We start from the raw sequence: 21,309 nt of genomic DNA, 5'->3' as shown, positions 1-21,309 counted from the left end.
TGTCTGATGTATTGCAGATTCTGTCGATTTACATGGTGGAGATATAGTGTACACATATTCAGATATGGTAACAGTGCCTGCCCACGGGATATCCGGTTTTAGTAGCTTTGTCGCGTTGTCGTTGTAAAAGATGGTGTCTTTAATTTTTACATATTCTTGGAAGATCACGAGGAAAGTATGTTACCATTAACCGTGACTGGGATTTCGCCTCTTTACTTAATGGTAGCCAGTCGATCATTAATGACTACCAGACCGTCGTCTATTGCAGATACGAGTGAAACAGCGTTGGTTAAGACAGACGGTAGGTAAAGCATTTTATTGGCGGGAGCCACGGGTAGTATTCTTAGAAATAAGCTTAAGAATAGGATATTTAATTAAGAAATACATAAATTATTACATTCTAGAATTTTAATCTTAGCGACTGACATGATGTCGCCTACTGTTTGGTTAGAGAGGTGCTCGTTTCTGTCAATTATTTTACTTCATTGCTGTCCAGCCGGATAGGGTTTAATATTCCAATTTTTGCTAATGTGATAGATATGACAATGTTATTAAGTTCTGTTGACCTATTTCTTGCTAAAAGATTTTTCTTTGTTTCGTAGCTGTCAGAATTGTATTTACTGTGGTAGTAAGAATCGCTATTTCCTTATTTTGTACAGGGTGGCCCCATCATCAGGGTGGCTCACGTCATTCAAAAACATACCATAATAACTTTTTTTTACGGCACTTACCTGAGTAGATGGACCATTACGAGATTGTTAAATAAGTTTGCCGTATCTAGAAGTATCGCAAGATGACCGCACCCTCGAGATCTGTTTGTTCGTGTTCAAGAAATATTCGCGGTTAGCAGACGGTCATTACAACGGATAATTCATGATGCCTTAAACCTCTTTTCGTAGAAAGTTCAAGTAACAAGCAGGTTAAACCCTCTAGTATAGCCGAAGAAGACAATAACTTGATAAATTGCGACTCTTTATGTCTTATGAGGTCCATTTTGATTTAAACCGAAATCTAAACAAGTCAAATTGCCATATATGGAGTGAATCACATTCAAAAAGAGACGAAACTTCACCCAGAATGAGTCACTGTGTGGTGCGCACTTTCTTAAAGGTGTATTGGCGGGCCATACTCCTTTGAAGAAAACGTTGTAATAGTAATTGCCAATGGGCACCGTTATTTAATGATGTTGAATGAGTTTTTTTTACCCAGACCTGCGCTGAAGACGTATTCCGTTTGGTTCCGGCAAGATAGAGCAACTGCACACATAACCAAACCGGTTATTGTGGAGCTCCAATGCAAATTTGAAACAAATTAATGTCAAAAAACTCAACTTTCCGCTGAACCCCAAGGTCACCTGACCTGAGTGCACCTGACTTTTTTATGAGGTTATGTTAAGCAAGAGGTGTACAAATCAAAACCCAGAAATCTGACTGCGTATTTGTCAAGTTGCCCTTATGGACCCTCCTTTTTCTTATAAACACTGTTGTGTCTAAATCTTTATCTAAGTTTCCCTCAGAATTGAGAGGTGTTAATTTATTGCCTATTCTCCTATTGTTCTTGTCTAGTAATTTGTCTCCCTCTGAAAATTCCTTATTCTGTTTATTTCTATTATGCGATGTTAATTCCTTGTTTAGCGCGATTCTTATGCGGGAAGCTATCTTTGCGTCAACCCTTGTAGAGCGAATGATGGAAATGGGCTTCTTACCAGTTACCGTATAGATAAAGTTGTTATATTTGATTGTATCTAAGAGGATTATTGTTTCGATATCATCTTGATTTTTATCAAATTTCTAGCATCGTGACATTTCCATTAATGTGCTGTGGAAATATTCTACTTGACCATTTGAAGTACTGTGAGGGGGTGGGTCATTCGCAATATCGATGTCGAAATGGTGTTTTAATGTAGCTCTGACACTATGACAGTTCAGTTAGGGAAAAATAAAGATTTACATATTTTTAGGCTAATAGATGCGCACGATTATGTTCGGCAGCTATAATTTCCTGTAGTTCATTTATGTCAAATATATCATTTAGGAGTTTCTATGTGTGTCTAAATTTTACTGTTGGAAACCTTTCCGTCAATTTATCTTGAAATTCTGCACATTTGTGGAGGTCAGAAGGTATTGAATTTGCCACATATGCTTCTTGTAAGTTTCATTAAATCATCTTTGGATCTTAACGTAATTAAGCATCTTGCCTTCTTTCCAAAAATTCTAAAAGTTCTTCTTCGAGGTTTTTAGCCTTCTTCTATAAGTATCTGATTCCTAAAACAATTTATCGGTTTGCTTATTCTTTCAATTGTGTTGGTTGCTGACTGCTTGCTGTGAATCGTTGAAATTTTACATTGCATTCATTTATACTTTCCACCTTTTAATTTTTGAATTTGGGTTTCTATCCAAACCAGCAAAAGTTAGTGGAAGATGGTCTGTGAAAACATTTAGTTGTGTCACGCCATAAAAATAATTTCTATGGCTTTTCAATACCCAAACAATAGCTAATAATAGCCCTGCGAAAGGACAGCACCTATAGCGTGTGAAGATGCGTCTGTAGTTAAATCGAATCCGGGTATCTTATCGCTACATCCTGGGAAACTAGTATTTGTTCATGGGTTTTGAAAGCTTTTTTAAGTTCATCAGTCAAATCAATTTGAATTTTTTCGACTGTGGTGCAGTAACTCGTATTCTCCCTTTACAATATTTTCTTTTTTTTTACAATATATGACAGTTTCCCAAAAATGCAGGGAAAAATTATAATTTCGTGTTTTAGATATCGAATGTATTTTCTAATTAGATATATCAGATAATTGTTTGAACAAAACACGCAAAAATACAATAATATAACTAAAGAGTGTTTTTTTTTTAATTCGTCTCACTGTAGGTATGACGATGTTGGTTCAATGACGTCAAAGGTTTCGTAACCTAGTATTTTATGAACGTTGGAACAAAATCAATAAAATTGTTCAAAATGGATTGAATATTCGTGTAATATCTGTCCTTAAAATTTATTTTAGTTGGTGGCGAAGCAACGCGCCCAAGGTATTTAATATAAAGATTTGCCAACACCTGAAATTAACCTGCCGTCTTTGAAGTTTAATAACTGCTTGAGTATAAAATGTTTGTATACATGCGAGCTTAGTTTTCCTTACTGTTCCAAAAAAATATACATATTAGTCTGAAAAACAGCAGAAATCAGTGGAGTATCGACAAATATTGGAGAGGCAAAAAGCTTTCTTGTTCCAATTGATAAGGGTTTCCAATCAAACTATGCACATATGTACATGATTATATATATAAATACATATACATATATGAATACATAATTGATGCATTTAGTTCTGAAAAAGATGGAAATTGAAGGCGAGTTGTGGGTATGGTGAAAATGTACATGTCTTTATTTCAAATACGCCGTTATTGCCATTGATAACAGCGGCTTTTTTTTTGAGAAATACAGCAGAATGATTACAAAATCATAATACAAAATAATCACTTACCTTATGAGCACTTGTTAGTGTAGTGACCGTAAAATACTTGTTCTTCACTGATTAATCAATTAGGATTTCGACATTAGTTCAGTTTGTTCTGATTTGCTGACCAGTGCAGTCAATGCGCAAATCGACTTCGATCGGTTCTATACATATACATGTATATAACTCGTGTCTTTTTACCTATTAAAAAACAAAAACTGAACTTTATACTTTCGAGCAAAATATATATTTTAAAATATAGTAAAAAATGTTTTTAAATAAATTTTTATCATCGGTGTTCCTGTTAAAGCGCAACTTTTCAACAAGTGTTTGGAGAGCAGCAAGTCTACAGGGACCCAGACAGCCTGTAAGTGAAGAAGTGGAATTATTTTTCATCAGTTATCCATTTAGTTAAATAAATTAATTTTTTTTTATAATAAACGTATGTGTATATGTGAAAATCTGCTATTGAAAATACATACATATGTAAGTATAAGGGTTTTTACCTGAGCGTATTTGGGAACACAATTTGGTACATACTAGCCGCCATAAGTCTACGATCCTCTGCAAAATAAATGTTTACTGCTATGAATCAAATGACTTATTATTTAAATAACTGAAATTGTTTATATATACGCTAATCATGCTACACAGATAGGCGACGCCATAGATAACGGAGCTCTTGTTGCCGCACCAAAGAAATACATGCGTCAAAAGCATATGCTCATCTCGTTTTAGTTCTCGTTATTTTATCGTAAACCTTACGAATTTAATAAAAACTCGTCTTTATAAAGACACAAATCTTATTAAAGTATTATTTTCTAGATTTTTAAACATTTTGCAATTTTGGTAGCAATGGAGGCAAAGCGAAAAACTGAAAAAGTGTGAAAGGCAAATTACAATATTATTAAATGGCATAATAAAGGTCAAAAATAACCGGCAAATAGTAAAACCCGTCAGTAGAAATTAAACATCAGTTTGGACAGTTATCAAAAACTTTGTAAAAGAAAACAAGAGGTATTGAATGTTGTATTCGGACGTTATGAAGAAGGGACAACCTGACAATTTCCGCTGCATGTTTGGAGTCGTTGTCTTGTTGAAACCTAAATCCGTTACTTAGACCAAATTTTTCGGCACTTTGTCTTAAAGTGATTCTTAAAGTATTAAAATTTGCATATTTGCCAATAGTAGATACAATACACTTAAAGTTTCCTACTCCACCAGTTGTCAAACTTTCCAACATCTTACCACCTACTCCACGATATTTGACAGAACATAGCGAATTTTCTTTACTGAGCGTTGTAACCGATCTTCTTCACACGATTTTCTATTTTCTGATACCAAAGATACTAAACCTATTCTTGTCATTCACCAAAACTCTAGTAACATTTTCGTAGTATTTATTTGCCACAGCGATACCTACTTGTCGGCGATGGAAATGCTTATGGCCTTATCGGACTCTTGCTATGTATCAAAGATCACCTGAGTGGCAGTTATCCCGACGTTTGCCTTCACAATTATTCCTCCTTTTGATAAGTTTTGGATAATTGTCCGCCCTGATGTTCGATTAGTACTGACGGGTTTTACTATTTGCCGGTTATTTTACAAATGTATCTTACAATTTAATAATAATTTGCCTTTTACCCTTTTTACATAATTTTTTTAGCTTTGCCCCTATCCCTACAAAAACCGCAAAGTGTTTAAAAATCTACAAAATAATGTTTAATAAGATAGCTCTTACTGTAAAAACGAGTTTTTATTTAAATTCGTTAAAAGGCATGTACTTATTTCTTTGTTGCGACAACAAAAGTCTCGTTATCAATGGTGTCGCCTGTCTGTGTGGCATGATTAGTACCGTTAGCAGCTTAGCTTTTTGAGAATAATTGTATAACTTATGGTATATAAAAGTTTCAGTTATTTAAATAACAACTCCTATGATTTATAGCAGTACACATTTTCTTTGCAGAGGAGAGTTGACTTATGGCGGCTAGTTTATATTATATAAGTATACATCTGTATATGTATATACACAAATAAGACTGATAAGCAACCTCTAAAATAAGTAAAATTAGATACCCTCATTTAAGGCTGTGTTTGGTACTTTCCACTCTTCGTAAAAGGTAAGCAGCTTCGAAAATAAATGTATGCACTATGTGTTCGAATATTTTGGACATACATACCATATGTATGGTATGTATCTCAAGAAATTCTTATTAATGTGCCGCAATCTTCAACTCTATCCAGAAGAGGGTTAGTGACATTTAAAGTCACAGTTTTTCACTTACGTGTATACCATATGTGTGTACATAAATAAATACTTGTATAATGGCATGAAATAACTGTAGAGATAGAGGGGGATGCAAGTATCCGAAGATACAAGTATATCTACGAAAATGAGCAAATTTCCTAACTGTATAAAACAAAAGAAGAAAATAGTGAAACTTTATAAACTGAACGAAAATATTACTACAAATATATTGTTGTAAGTAATCTGCTACTCAGATTGCAATGTGTTTAATTATTTTGAGTGTGGAATATCCAGGTCGGCAAACTGTCTCACTGTACATACTAGTCAGGAAAAGAACTAGTTTGCAAGAAAATCGAAAAAGGTCGTACTTATTCCCATTATAGAACGATTTGTTTATTTAGGTTAGGTTAGGACATCGATCTTAAGAAGGATCACAATTGGATAGATTAAACGCCGGTCCGTTGTGGTACCTAAAAACTCCTTATCTAGGTCAAAAGAACTTTACATGTCGACAAAGCGCTTTATGCCTTTAACAAACTTGTTGAGACGGCCAATATCCGTTTCGGCTAAGTCTTCCGGTCCGCCGAAAGTGTGCTTGCCGAGATGTTTCAGTCTCAGCCTTGCAAAAGCCGGACTGTGGAGCAGAAAGTGCCTAAATGTTTCTACCTCAGCCTCCCCATTACAACTTTCCATCCACCCATGAAGAAGCTCACCGCGGCTCTTCTACAGTGGTTTTTTCCCATCCACATCTCCCTTTTCGGCATATGAGTAGAGAAAAACCCGCCTCGAGTGGCCTCTGTGACGCAGTGATCAAAATTTTCAGGAATGCAGCTGAAAGAGTAGAGAATTTTGGCGTGTCCCTGTTCGGACCCCTTCATAAGTCCAGCTTCTCTAAACATTAGAGCACACTTCGCAGCAATGCACCTGCCGGCAATGTCTACAGGTGTTATATTTAAAAAAGCATTAAGAGCTATCGTTGGTGTCGTCCGTAGTGCACTGGAGATTCTGATGAGCGCCGCTCTTTGGACCCGCTCAAGCTTTTAAGCAAGTGTAGCCCTTTCGAGCGCCCTCTACTAGACGAACACACCATAGAACAACATTGGCTTGACTACGGGTTCGTAGAGCCAGAACACCACCTCTGGTGAGAGTCCCCACCTTTTCCCTATAGCCACCCGTGCAGCAATATAAGGCGACCTTCTTAACTCACTCCTCGAAATTGCCTCCAGGAAAGCCTTCTATAAAGGATAAGCCTTACGCATTTCACCTTATCAACAAGTTAAAGTGGTGAACCCCCGAAAGAAGGGAGAGGCACGTTTGGAATCTTGTACCTCCGAGTAAATAAAACCATTTATGTTTTACTTGGGTTGCCAGCTAGGTCGCTTCTCTTCGAAGATGGTATTTAGAAATCTTCCCTTAATCATAAAAACCACATCATCAACATAGGCTATCGCCCAACAGCCTAGTTCCTCGAGTTCTATAAGTAGGTCGTTTCCCACCAAGATCAAGGGCAGTGGGGAGAGTACCTCGAGACTGAATACGGATCCATCATCACTGACGATCCGCCCCCGTGCTCACCGCGTCCGAGGGGATAAGGTCGATATTTTTTTTCGAGTGGTTCTCTTTCCTACTCTATTCCGCCCCAGATGGCGGAAGCGGGCCATCCACCCTGGATTCTGTTGGGAGTATCCTAAGAACCATTCTCTCGAAGCCATAGCTTATGGCCCATTTTGCAATATTGAGAGGAGCAAGGGACTGCTTTTTTAGGAGTATCAGCGCTTGCCGATATGGCTTTTCGGTCCTTTCCAGTCTAATCACCCTCCAGTCTTCAGTGGAAAGAAATGGATTACAGTAACTCAACATATTTTCGATTGTCTCCTTATTAAGGAATACGGACCGTTCGTCGGCACACCTTATGAGTTTATGCATACGAAGGTGCCACTAGGCACTTTCACATCCAGGCAGTGGTCCAAGTTCGTTAAACATCGGTGCGGCTCCGACCCGAGGCTTCTTACCGAGGGAAGATTCCCCCTTCTGCGACCTCTACCGCTTAATCGAAGTGTGGAGCTCGCTCCGCCCCATTTTTCTGTCGTTCGCGGCGCTTTACCCACTCAAGTGAGGTAGAATGCTGATTAGATTTCTAAGGCGAGGTTTGACACACGCCCTTATGGGGCAATGTGTTCAGTGTCGACCAGCGCAAAGAAGGAGTCATCTCAACAAACACCTACCACACCAACTTAAAGGAACAGAGGCGGCCTTGGCATTAGCCCATCAGCCATTTATGCAGGGTATCAAACCTGACAGAATACCTCGACCACCAGCCCACGGTTCATACGATCCATTTAATAAACAATTTGTAAACTAAACAATTTCTTCGGATATTACATGTTGCCTTAGAAAATAACTCATGCCAACTTTCGGGAAGATACCTTGTCAATATATGTATGTACATATGTACACTCCTTCATGAGAAATCTCCGTTGTTTTGCTTTCATTCAAATAGTCAATGTGTCAAAGGACTGACGTCGCGTCACAACATTGTGTTGTTGATAGAAAATTCGAGCTGTGTCGAAAAAACCCTTCCCTTGCCTCTCTAACAGCTTTGAGTGCAAATTATTGTAAATATGTATGTTTATATATGAACATGAATACATATTGACGCAAATTATTATTTTTATTTTTCTTCAAAGTTTTTAATTTTTCGCTTTATATATATGTATGTATATATAAATTCTCATTTCCCTGCTCAGAGTATTTTAGCTCTGTTAGCCATTCAAAACATTTTTACATCGTCTCTTTTACCTTTTCGTCTGTGTGTTGCATATCACGTGACGCTTATATGACGTCACTTATCAGTAATAATATGCGCACGCACTGCTCTGTACATATATACAAACATATGTGCGTATCACATTGCCAAACACATAATACATACACAAACCTACATACACATATGCAAGCACATGTAAATATGTCACCCAAAAGAGTCGAGCCAAATTTGCTGAAGCCCAATTTTATAGTAAATCACACAACAACAACATTTTCATTCATGGACGCAGGCGTACTCTTAACAAGCGAAGTTGACTCATTCATAAAAGTAGCTTCTTTTCACGACGATGGCAAAAGCTAAAAATCATAATTTTAACAACTTTTTGAAGTTCCTTCTGGAAGAAAAAAGTGTCAACCTCACAAATCCGCAACCAAAAAGAAAAAGCGACAAAAATGGCAACATAGTTCCTGTCGATTTAAAATATAATATTTTAAAATATTGTAACAGATTTCTCGATATCGTCTACCGTGTAACTCACTTTTGAGTTCGATCACTGTCATTGTTTAGCCTTACCTTGAGGGTTTGCCTCTATTTCCTCGGTCCATGGAGTCTTCCTCAAGATCTACTTCGCAATTTATCACGGCCTCAATCTCTTGACTAGATTCTTTTGTGGCCTCAATAATCCACAACTTGTTTGACCCATAGTCTCCGTCTATTTCTGCCCAAATAACTGCTTCTGATTTTGGTGGAATTTGCTGGTTCTCTATTAATATCACCCGCTTAACTTATTATCGTAACCGAACATAAGTGGCACTTCCATATTTGTATAGGTCATAATCCTGTTATTTGTTCTGCATATTTTCTTCAAATTTTTAAAGTAATTGGTTCACCTAGGTGTGATCTTCTATTTCTACTTAATGAGCTTTGAATGTTTGATTGCTAAGCAGAGATGGAGTTTCCTGTGCCAAAGGGAAACATCAGTTTTTGATATGCTAACGCAGCGAGGCGTGTAGTGTTATCTCTTTTTCAATTAATGAAGGTCTAAATTTTCGTGTCACAATGAGCTCCACGGATTTATGAGCATAAGCTAAGTGAGCTAACCTCTCAATTTCTGTATAAAACTCTTGCAGAGACGTGCTGATATACGTGCATCTTGCGCTGCGAACTGTTCTTCCAAATGCGTTGACAACCGCGTTTCTAACTGCGATATTTGTAGGGTCATACGTGTATATTGTTTCTTAAACTGTATCTATGTTTGCATTGACATCTGCGACATAACAACCAAAATCATGTCCACATTCTTTAACGAGCATTGAATCTTTGCCTTTTCCTCTATCTTCGTAGTCTCTTCCTTTAATTCCAATTGAACTACATATTCGTCAACATTAATTAATAATACATTTGTTGCTAAGCCACGTTTTACTAGCTCCTTTTTCAGTTGTGGAATCTTCAGATCGTTAAACTTTCCGATTTAAAAAAAATTCTCTCTTTGGGAATTTATTTGACAAACCCACTTCTGACACCAACCGTAAGGGATTTGTCGATAAATTGTTTATTTTGTAACAAACTCTTAAGTTCGATCACTGGATTTTTAGATACAAGTCCCAATGTAAAGGCTATACACTTATCTTTATTTCTAATTCCTACTACTTAGCGCTTTACTACTCATTTTACGAGTTTACAACTTTTTACTTATATTTTAATTGCCCTTTACACGACCATATATAACACTTTAGGTAAATAACAAAATAATCTTTATGTTGAATAAGCTAGAAAAGTAATTAACACTTTAGGTAAATAACAAAATAATCTTTATGTTAAATAAGCTAGAAATGTAATTATTTCTTTAGATAAATAAGAGAATAATGTATAAAAAAAAAGTTAAAGATCATTTTCAAAAACTTACTGATTAACCTCGGTCAATTAATTGGGGATCCTGCTAGGAGCGTTAAACCTCTGATGGACCATAAAATAAAAAAAAAACACCAAATATCCTAGAAAGCTAGGCGATAGAAGTGAAACTTTATGGATGGGCACTTGAAATGAAAATACTCACCCTAGCCAGCAAGTTTTATGAGATAGAAATATTTTCCGGATAACAGAAGCCACTTCTCATTATTCTGAAATTTTTGAGGGGGTTAGGTTAATGAAAAAAGATAGCTGATATTTTCGCCTCCATCCAACGATCATTGCCACACTCACTCCACTTTCTATGACACATTCGGCCGCAGAAATATCTCTAACTGCAGCAGCATTCACAGCCAACCAGTTAATTTGTTGTAAATTCATATCCATAAGTGGAGTGACAATATTTATTCTGTCAGTGGAGTTATGGCAGACAGCTACTCCACCAGCTCTTAGATTGGGATGTTTAAAATGGACGACACAATTGAAGTTCGGCACATCCTCAGCTTCTTCATTGTTTATCCATGTTTTCGTCAGTTATAAAATATTCGCTGTTTGGGCTACTGTGTCCGTCAAGTCTACTGCGTGAGCCCGTAAACTTTGTCAATTTAGGGAGAATAATTAGAGAATTAACATTAACATTTACATCACCATTGCCATTACCATTTCCTGTCGCTTTTGCGTTTCATTCGATACGGGAATTACAGCCCAACGAGCGAAAAGAAGTTTCTAACTAAAATAAGAAGACGCCCAACGTATATTGTTCCAAATGACAACTCTTATGAATTATTATCTCGAATTATGTCAATTGGTCGTTATCCTTCACCTCGTGCTATGACTAAACGGTCATAATCCAATTTTTCTACAGGAATATTGTCCAAAAGTGTTTCTTGACCGCCTGGATTTAGCTCTGAAGGTAAAAGAGCCGTTGCAATATTATTACCTGAGGGATTATCATGAGATGTTTGCTCCGCATGAAAATATTGAATCAATCGGGAATCCTCTGCAGATGCAACAAACGGAACTTCTTCTTGATTATTAAATTCTGAAATCCAATTCTCATTAATATATATATTGTGCTCACGATACAGAGGGGTATTGACAAAGAAGAGCCTTCTTAAGTTAATTTGTATAACATGAGCCTCATCAAAAGACCTTGGTAGAGATGTCACAATATTGTTAACAGAAATTGGTATATTAACAACAGCACCTTTGAGAGAACTCTGGCCTTGATATCCTAATGGACGGATTGTCATAAAGGGCAATATAGGCATTATGAGACGTTCTTTAATTGGGGTTAAGCCTTTCAAACAATTCGGTATTTCAGGAAAGTCTAGACCGTTAGCTAAACATATTTTTGGAACGTTCTTTTTACCAATCGCATTTTTGCAAGTAGCACAATAATTGTAATTTCCAACTTCCGAAAGAAATTTTTCAATTAAATAGAAGGCGGATGCAGCATTCGGGTGACCTTGCGCAATAGTTTCGAAATTTAATTTGCGAACTTGGTGTGAAAACTATAAGCCGCCGCAGCAAATACATATTTCAGTAGGGCCCTTATTTATATTTTGGAAATAAATGTTTTTAAATCTATTAAATTGCCACTATAATCATTTTCTATAACATTATTTTCTCTCGTTAATCTGATTCGTTGGGACTGTCTTTTGTTTTCAATTTGTCTATTGACCGGGTTATCTCTACAAAGGCGAACTTGACTTTGTCTAAGACGTCTCTGATTCAAAATTTCTTCCCTCGTACCCCTCCTACTAAGCTGCCGACGTTGTGTTTCTCTATCACGCTCCTCTCTTATTATTTCAGTGCTCTAAATTCCTATACTCAGGACTTCTTGCGCGATATTATCTATGATCCCTAGTGTTCCTACTTTGCTCATCATAACGTACCTCGGGATTTTCTCGACGTGACCTACGACCTCGAGTATTTCTTATCTGCTCTTCAGAGCGAATTTGTGGATCTTGTCGTCTTTTTCAATGTTGAACAGTATTTCTCATTTGCTCAACAGATCGAACCTCGGGGTCTTCGCGCCGAGATCTATGACCTCGAGTATTTCTTATTTGCTCTTCAGAGCGAATTTGTGCATCTTGCCGCCTTGTTCTATGTTGAACAGTATTTACAACTTGCTCAACAGATTTGGGGATTTAGACGTCTTGCCGTATGTTGAACAGTATTTAAATTTTGTTCAAAAGACTGTACCTCGAGATTTTCCCGTCTGGTTCTATGTTGATTTGTATTGATAATTTGTTCAGACAGGCGTACATCGGAATCTAATCTACGATTAGCGTGACTTACAGTATCTTGTCACTGCTCACTATCTCTATATAAAGAGTTTGCACGAAGACCTCTCATACGTCTTCTATTCTGAAGACGACTTAGTAATACAGATTTTCTACTTTATCTAGGCATAATTAATAAATGGCTTAATATATAAAATACTTAGATATAACACTTATATAATTCCGTCCGTCCGGGTATGAAAAGTTGGATCCTAGGTGCTGCTCTCTTTCACTGTAATTGAATCCTTGCTATGACGCCTTTTCTGGTGCACATATGTATATTTGTTTGCTCGCCACTGTATATAATACGGTTTTGCTTGCCACTGTATATAAAAATAGTTTAAACACTTTATACTTATACACTGAAATTATTTGAATACAGCACGTTGCTGGTCAAGAAATCTAGTGTAACTGAAACTTCAAACACAGTGTACTGATATTTGTTATAGTCTTGCAACATGTTGCTACAGAGTATAATAGTTTTATTATGGTATATTTTTGTACACACAGCTTACGTACTTTTGTATACCTATATATTACTTAGCTATTCGCTAACATAATAATACAAAATATTTAGTTATATTTATATTTTAGGAATTAGTAGTTTAATTAGTAGTAGTCGGAAAACCCCTCCGAAAATTACTTTTGTGATACGCTTTCTAAAAGAAAGGCTCTATGGTACCTATTTTGAAAGGTCTGCTCATGAAGGCTAAATTAACAATAACTTACATATAATTAAGTATGATACACACATATGTAGAGCAGGTATGTAGATTTTCTTCTTTCTGTCTTAATATCAAAGCCCAGTACTGTATTGTACTGTATATAGAAATCTATTTATATCTCGATTAGTTTTATGTGATGCCAACAACCGTTTGGTGAACAAAACTATACTCTGTTGCAACATGTTACCAAAGTATAAAAATGTTGCGAAAGAATTCAACATTTATTATTCGATTATTATTTGGTATCTTATTAACTTTTGTTATTGATCATAGATTTATTTAGTGTCAATACTATTTCTTTTCTCCAAAATTTTAACTTTAACAAAAAGAAGCTATTTAACTAAAACATGCTATATGAGATATAAACTGAACCAAAGGGGTTAGATTTAATATGTGGGGTACATGAGGTTGCTGTTGTACCAGAGGAGCGGAAATCAGTATATTAGGGTTATAAGGTTTAAACAAAGTCTAGATTAATTTCCTTCATATGCAGCGATAAACCATATTACTTTTAAGAAAAACTGTCCATTTAATTTCATTAAATTATCAAATAATTGAAGACAAGTATGGAAGGGCTAAGTTTAGATGTAACGTTCGGTCAATGTTCATTTTATACTCTCGCAAAGTCAAATGGTTTGAGATTTCTTTGTGGATTGACCGATATTTTTGGTAAAAGGTCAACTATAGGCACCGGGGTCCACATATTCAACAGCTTAAAAAGTTTTGGTTCGATTTTGAAAATTTTTGGTCACAAGGTGACATACTTTCAACGCGTTATTGACGCAATAGTAGAAAGTCAAAGAATCAGATGGAATTTAAAATGGTGTTATATGAGAAATAGGCATGGTTATAATCCGCTTTCGCCCATTTTCGCACTATAACATATAAATATGAGAAGAATGTTATGTACTGCATTTGGTTGAAATCCGTTAAGAAGATCCCAAGTTATGGGGTTTCACCTAAAAGTGGGCGGCGCTACGCCCACTGACTAATTTTGAAAGCGATTACTTTAAAGTCACATCATACCATCCCAGAAACAAAACTTATTGTCTCTGGCGTATTTAGTGCTTGATTTATCGCGCTTTTAGTATTTTTTAACTGTACCTTTATATGGGGAATGGGCGGAGTTGCCACCCAATTTCACCTATTTTCACAGTGTCGATAGAAGTTCTGAAAAGATTTGCCCTCACTGAATTTTGTTATTAAAGCTTTAGCGGTTTAGGATATATGCAATCCATTAAAAGGCGGGACCTCGCCTAGTTTTAAAAAAAACTTTTAATTTGCAGATGGCTCTCCCTAATGTGATCCTGTATACCAAATAACAGGCTTGTATCTTATTGTGGATCTTAATTATGGCAATTTATTCGTTTTTGATTAATGGCGTTTTTTGGGTGTGGCAATGTCAAGTTTACGCCCATCTGCAATACCAACCGTCTTACGGTACCAAGAAAAAAGTGTACCAAGTTTCATAAAGATATCTAAATTTTTACTCAAATTACAGCTTGCACAAGCGGACGGACGGACAGACAGTCACCCGGATTTCAACTCGTCTCTGCATTCTGATCATTTATATATATGCATAACCTTATATCTAACTCGATTAGCTTAGGCGAGAAAGGCAACCGTTAAGTGAACAAAACTATTATACTCTAACAGTAACAGCTTGCACGGACGGACGGACAGACAGTCACCCGGAATTCAACTCGTCTCTTCATTCTGATCATTTATATATACATAACCTTATATTTAACTCGATAAGTTTTAGGTGATACAAACAACCGTTTGGTAAACAAAACTATTGTACTCTGTAGCAACACGTTGCAAGAGTATAAAAAGTATATAAAAATTAAAAAAGGAGTGAAATGACATCTGGGATAGGGTTTGAACTTAGGCAAAATATTTGGTGTAAATTTGCAATAAGGAGCTGTGTTATACAAGCAGCACCACAGACACTATCTAAATAAAATAATTTAATATGTGAACCCAAACAGTACTCATTTTTTTATTTGTTTCGAATGACCAATTTGTAAATTTCTTAAAATTGCCTTTGCTTTTTTCGCATCTTCACATGTATTTACATATATGGACGCATTAGGGTAGAGCGAAAATTTAGTTTTTGCTTAGCTTAGGGAAAAAATCTGTAGATTATAAAAAAAGAAAACTTTTGGACAAAAAATAATTTTTTTTTTAACATCTAGAGGCGGCGACCCAGTTTTAAAACAAATTTTCGAGTTGAAACTTTTATTTCCTAAAAAATTGTTGATAAGTGTTCTAGAAGTTGTGGAGAGTCCTCTTTCTAGCCAATTAAAAGTAATCAACTTAAATTATTTTTGTGGTCATTATTGGAGTTTTAAACAAGTTTAATACCCTTGACAGGTGCATTTCTTTTAGTAACCACTAAAAGGGTTCTTTGCTATAAACAATCTTCTATTCGAATTAAGGTTAGTTATTGAGGTAAATAGATCTTTCAGACATTTACATAAATTTTAATTTTTTAAGCTGATTGATTATTCACATTAAATTAATGGAAAACAAAACAATTTATAATATTTATAGAAACTAGAAAATATATAACATATAATAATATTAATTATTCTATAAGACTTTTTTATATGATATATAAATTACAATAATTACATCTATGACTTACACTTTATATTATAATACAAACCTAAATTTAATAAATCTAACACATATCTATATATATAATATATTTATTTTCTAAAGCTTAAAAATATTCCGCCATGGTCACTATATGGTGTTTCATATGTGATACATGAGGTCATTGCAGAATCCATGTTTGTCCATACCCAATCTATTGCTGTTTCCTGTTTTGTTGTGGCGACCTTAGCCAATGAAGATTGAAATCCTAACTGTTGCAATCGAGCCTCCAAATCATCAGTTGCTGTTAGGCGACATATGTTAAAGTCCCCAAGGACTACTGACGGTCCATTATACTGTTCAGTTATCTGACGGATATTATTTTCCACTCGGTTTCTAAATTCCGGAAGTCTATAGCGGGGGTTCCTGTACACAAGTGATATGGAAACTGTTGAATTGCTTACGTTTAACAGTTGGTAAATATTTGTTGAACCGGTGTCGTTTCTTGAAAATGATCCTTCTGATAGACCTGAGCACCTATCTTGCTTGTAGTATATTATAAGGCCGTTGGAAGGGCGTCGTCGGGATGATCTTGTTTCTCCATCAAGGCGTGCAATAATACTGTAGCCTTCTATTGGGAATTCTTCTTGAGGTAAGGCCCATGTCTCGGCAAAGCACAGAATATCAGCAGAACAAATCAGCTTGTCTGATCTGATATCTTCAATATGCTTGTTTAGGCTCCTTACATTTTGATAATAAATATCTAGACGTTGTTCCGATTTTTCAGTCAAAAATCTGTAGCATGTCGTCAATGCTTCTTCTGTCTTCAACCTATTAAGTTGAGTTTTAATTGGATCCTGAGGTCCAAATTGGTTCGGGGGAGAAAATGTCCCGATTATATACAATCCATTGGCACTTGTGGCTCTGCTACATCCTACATATAAAGCTGATCTGCTTACTCTACCCTCTAGATGAACAGCAACTTGTGTGTGTTTTCCACCTTGACTTTTATGTGTCGTGATGGCTTCAGCTGGAATGACCGGAAACTGTCTGCGTTCTATGGTTATTTGCTCATTTCTCTTGTACTGGAATGATCGGACCACGCTCATGATTGGTGTCCAATCTGCATTGCGACTGTGAGGCTGCTTGGAACGTGCAAAGCTTCCAACTCTTGATTCTGCGAATTTTATCCATAGTCGCACCACTGAACTTTCAGATCTATGTGATTCGGAATCAACCTGCATTAGTTCCCCCGTAGCACCATTGACGAGACCATCACTTATGCTTATGTTGACTGTCACCATATATTTGATCCAAGTCTTGAGCTGCAATGTATAAAGCATTCCTTGTGTTTCCGATGGCTTAAAAGACTTCACAGCTTCTAAAATGTTTGCCCTGCTGCGTTCTGTTAGGGAACTTGACTTAATTGTATCCTTCGCAGTCGAAATGAACTCCTTGGTCATCGTGTTTGCCAATTTAGTTAAATTTAAATCATTTGCTCCAGCATTTGAATAAAATACGCAACACGCTGGCGCATTATTTCAGTGAGCTCAAAGTACCGAAATTGATCCCAAAGCGGTGTACCTGTAATTGTACTGTAATGATCATTCCTATTCGGCGCAAATATCCATCGATCACCTACTGGCGGCAGCTGCTTTAAGTCACCAAACACGATAATTGGTATGCCTCCAAAGTAAGCGGTGCTCCTGGAAATTTGCTTTAGTCTGCAATCTAAATATGCAAACATCTTTGCTCCAACCATTGAAATTTCGTCAATTATAATAAGCCTAATATCTATGAGATTGGCATGAATTGTGTTTAATGTGTCACTATTTAGTGGCCGAAGATCGCCGGAAGACTGGTTGACGAGGAGTGAAAAAACCGAATGAAGGGTTAGGCCCCCAATTCGAAATACTGCTTTGCCAGTGGGTGCGCAGAGTAACACCTTGGCTGTTTCGGGGTTGGTTCCTGGTACACTATTAGCTCGCAATGTCAACGATTGATATATAGTTGTTATAAGCCGACTCTTGCCCACTCCAGCACCGCCTCCGACATATACTTTTTACTTACATTGTGCATTACATGAGCAAAGTATTCCCTCTGTTTGCTGTTAAGTGACTGCACCATTGCCAGTAAATGGTCTTCTAATATTAGAGGTGGGGGTTTAATTAATCGAACCGCCTCTTCCTCTTCCTCTGTATTGTTGTGCTCTTGAAAAACATTAATGTCTCCTGTTTGCTCTGGAACGTCTAGAGCTCCAAATTCGGGGTCTAAAAGTTGTGAGGCAGCTCGATCATCCGCTGTTTCTTCCGCTGAGACATGAAGGTTTTCCAAATCCGTTCTAGTTCGTTCGATGAAAATTTTTCATATTTGAGCTTATTCAGCTCAATTTGCTACTTGTGTGAATTGCAAATACTCTCGACGTCATTATTTAATAAGTCTGTTTCCTCATTTCTCCATGGGTGAAACATCATGGCGGCTTCGCTGAAGGAATCGGCTCTTGAACTTTCAACGCTAAAACGTTTCCAACGCAGAATAAGTGCTTGCTTCCTTTTCCTTAGATATCCTGAACCATCCTTTAATGCCATTGGAAGTGCAGCTGTCGTGTCATCCTCGTTCTCTACTTCGTTGTATTCTTCGTTATTATCAGAAACATTTCTGCTTGTTTTGCAAAATCTGAACCATGCTGCAAAATCTGCTAAGCATAGTTCTTTCAATTGATCGGGCCTTTGAGAGTAGTGCTCCAGCACACTCGACACATATATGTCCGTAGAGTCCTCCTGTAAAGCATTCAATTCAAGTCGGGGCTTTATCATCCTTACTCGGTTGTTTGGTTATTTATTAATATTTCCCCATTACTGGCTTCTGATAGATGCAGTCCCAAAATATTATAAGCTGCTTCTTGAGCCGATATTTCCGATCCATTTACAAATTTGTTTCCGATGTGATGCAGTTTTCTTTTAAAGGAGAAATTCCCTGCATTTATTTCCTCCATGGCTTGTCTCAATAATGTTGATACTCCTCTATTGGATTTATTTATATAATTAATGATATAGCTGCAGCAAGCGTATGCGTCCAGAATGAATTGAATATCCATATTTGCTCTATGCAATTTAAGGATATTTTTATTGTAGGCATTTAGAAGCCTGTCTGAAAATTTTCTCTTTAGGAAAATGTGTGGCTTTTTTACAGATGAGCGAAGAGCAAGCTTGTATCCTTCATAGTCAGTGTTGATTCGCTCATCCGCCAAAAAATTTTCGAAGCAGTTTAACCGTATTATTTCTTCCTCTGGGAGATCCGTTAGAGTTAATAGTTCCTGTATTTTTTGGAATTGAGCTTTGTGTTGCTCAATACCTTCCTCATTCTACAGAGGGAAAAGTATTTTTGTCCGTGGCATCGGCGGATATGGCATGTTGAATCGGCAGACTTGTTTTCCATGTAGGTCTCTTAGGCAAGCTCGACCATGTCTGTGTTTTTGATACTGAATGAATTCCAAATCATCCCCATCGGTTGTGATGTGTCGATCGATGAATGTTTCAACATCATTTGTGTTGGTGATTCCATCACTTTCCAATTGTGGTGCGTTACTTAGCCAGTACATGCCATGACAATGTGGTGATCCCCTCTGCTGGAATTCGATTCTGTAGTAGTAACGGACTACTAAATTCTCTCCAAATAGTCCGTTTTGTAATAATTTTAGCATTTGGCAGAATCGATTGTCGAAATACCTGGAACATGTAACTGGATCTGTCCTTATCAGTCTCGCCTTTTCAGAGCTTAATAGAGCAGTAGCTTCTTCTTCCGAAATGTCTACTTTATTCACCAGTCTCTTCAATATGACTAACAACTCAGGCCATTTTGTTTCTGCAGCAGACATTGTGATAAAAAAAGTTGGCAAATCAAACTGGCGGATCATGGCTAAAACTTTCTTCTTTTCTGCCTCCCAATGTGCAGGTGAGGATCGAAGTGCTTTGAGTACATGATAGCCTTCCTCATGCTGGATAAGGTTGCTGACAAAATTTTCATCCCTCACATTTGCAGCAGTTATATTCCTCGATCCAGACTTTTTACGCAGGCAAATGAAAATTACATTTTTAATGCTCTCCAACTCGTAGAACTTATAAATATACAGGAGCACGTCCACGCGCATACAACGCCGATCATAGCGTCGAATTTCAGAACGTGCAATTTTACTATAAGTTGTTGTAGTTGTCCTCTTTTTTCCGCAGTAAATCGTTGGATACGACTAGTCCTGAGCATCGTCGTTGGTTGTAACGTCCCTTGGGCATCTACCTTGTCTTCGTGCCATTGCAACCCGTTCAATGGATCGATTCTCAACGGGTTCATTGTCCATTAAAGTCTCCTGACCACCTGGATTTAAATCCTCTTCCATTTCAAGCGGTACATTTTCCTGACGGGCATTAAGAAGGTCTCCTACTTCTGCCTCATCTGCAGGATCCGCAATAAATGGCACAGTTTTCTCGTTTCCAGTATTTGCCATCCAATCACTTGACATTTGGATATTATGCTTGACGTAGAGCTCTGTACCTAGCAGATAGTTTAGTGCCTCCAATAGTTTTGCTGGTCGCACTGTCTCAGTTATAAAATTTTCATCATATTCCAATCGACGTTTCTACACTTGAATAATATGGCTGTTATCAAATCTTCGTGGAAACATGGTGACTGTTTCTACAACTGAAATGGGGATATTCACCACTGCTCCACGAATAGCACATTGTCGTTCATATCCTAAGGAGATGATGCGCATAAATGAGATACTCGGTGATATCAGTCTTTCTTCTAGACACGTTAAATCCTGAAGGCATTCCGGAATATCAGGAAACTCCAATCCTTCCGATAGGCAGATATCTTGCTCTTCCTAACAATACGATAGCATGTCTTGCAAAAGTTGTACTTTTGGTTCGAAGACGGAAATTTTGATGACAGATAAAACACGTTTCTAGCATCTTCTGAGCGCGCAAATTTTGTCTGACATTTTTCTAGTTTTTTCACTTAATGAGGGAACCAAGTGCCACCGCAACAGACGCATATTTCAGTGGGTCCTTTTTTTATCAACAATGCGTACATATCAAAGATATTGGCAGCTCGACGTTGACGTTCTTGTTCTTCTAGCTGTGCATCAGGAGAAAGTTCACGACGTCTTCTTATATTCCTCCTGGTTTGCCTCTCGCTTTCTAACTGACGATTCGCGGGATCCGATCTATGCAGTTGTACTCTTTCCAACGTTGATTCCTGCTCGTTTGCTAGTTGTTGCCTGGTTTGCTGGCGGGTCAGTCTTCTTTGAGAAG

The 21,309-nt window shown here is 37.1% G+C and overlaps 1 protein-coding gene across 3 annotated transcripts in view; it reads left to right on the top strand.

The window, feature by feature from the left end:
• The first annotated feature begins 3,565 nt into the window (after positions 1-3,565).
• Positions 3,566-21,309, top strand: part of P5CS (Delta[1]-pyrroline-5-carboxylate synthase) — a 68,934-nt gene continuing 51,190 nt past the window's right edge. The window contains exon 1 of one of the 3 annotated variants that reach the window (XM_036374018.2): positions 3,566-3,830. In XM_036374018.2, the coding sequence (XP_036229911.1) occupies positions 3,732-3,830 (99 nt within the window). In that variant the 5' untranslated portion in view covers positions 3,566-3,731. The remainder of the gene's footprint in view (positions 3,831-21,309) is intronic. The other 2 variants (XM_036374015.2, XM_036374016.2) reach the window with 2 other exon arrangements.

The sequence above is a fragment of the Bactrocera oleae genome, chromosome 6 (genome assembly GCF_042242935.1).
Source record: "Bactrocera oleae isolate idBacOlea1 chromosome 6, idBacOlea1, whole genome shotgun sequence".
NCBI lineage: Eukaryota > Metazoa > Arthropoda > Insecta > Diptera > Tephritidae > Bactrocera > Bactrocera oleae.
This window is presented reverse-complemented; position numbering and strand designations above follow the sequence as displayed.